Source organism: Penaeus monodon, chromosome 23 (genome assembly GCF_015228065.2).
Source record: "Penaeus monodon isolate SGIC_2016 chromosome 23, NSTDA_Pmon_1, whole genome shotgun sequence".
In the NCBI taxonomy this organism is placed as follows: Eukaryota; Metazoa; Arthropoda; class Malacostraca; order Decapoda; family Penaeidae; genus Penaeus; species Penaeus monodon.
The window spans coordinates 20990854-20991498 of record NC_051408.1 but is presented as its reverse complement, the minus strand read 5'-3'; the positions used below and the strand labels follow the sequence as shown (position 1 = coordinate 20991498).

General features: G+C 49.3%; 1 protein-coding gene across 1 annotated transcript in view; it reads right to left on the bottom strand.

The window, feature by feature from the left end:
• The window catches only part of LOC119588176 (Down syndrome cell adhesion molecule-like protein Dscam2), a 20591-nt gene that overhangs the window by 12709 nt on the left and 7237 nt on the right, over positions 1 to 645 (bottom strand). The window contains exon 7 of the mRNA XM_037936879.1: positions 350 to 517. Coding sequence (XP_037792807.1) covers positions 350 to 517 — 168 coding nt within the window. The remainder of the gene's footprint in view (positions 1 to 349; positions 518 to 645) is intronic.

Sequence of the window (645 nt, the reverse complement as noted above, 5' to 3'; positions counted from 1 at the left end):
TCAGGGGGTTCGGATACATCGCGAAGTTTCTTATTCTTCCCTTGTACTTTTTGATCGGGCCACTTTGCGCGGAACTTTCATTCTACATAATGCACAATGACTTTGTTCTGGATCTTTGCCATCATAACGTTTTTTTTTACCAGTTACTATAAATTTCCTATTTTTCCCCTTCTCCTCTGTCCCTTAAACAAATCGGTTTTCTTTGATGCCGACCTCTCGATACTCATTCCACAGACGGTCTGCTCTTCCTTCGTTAGTGTTAGGTACTCTTACAGGAATCTCTTACACTCCCCCCTCGTACCTGGTACTCCACTCACAGCAAGATAAGCTCGCCGTGCAGGTACACTACCTGTCTCCTTCTCCGTGGTACCTGGTATTCTCTCAAGAGTAGCAGGTACTGGCTGAGGCTTCCTGACGGTGGCGTAGTAGGTGTCTCGCTGCTGCAGAAGGTTCGTCTTGTTCTGCTCCGCCTCCTGGTCTTCGGGGGCCCCGCGCCCGCTCCTGCCAGCGGCCACTCCTGCGGGGGGACAGCGGTTACGAAGGCCACGCGGGAGATGTCGTAGATTTTGTTGTCGTGTTGTGTAAGGAAAATAGATGAGTATTTAGTAAGCTACACAAAACTGTTCGAAAGAGAGCTCATGAAAG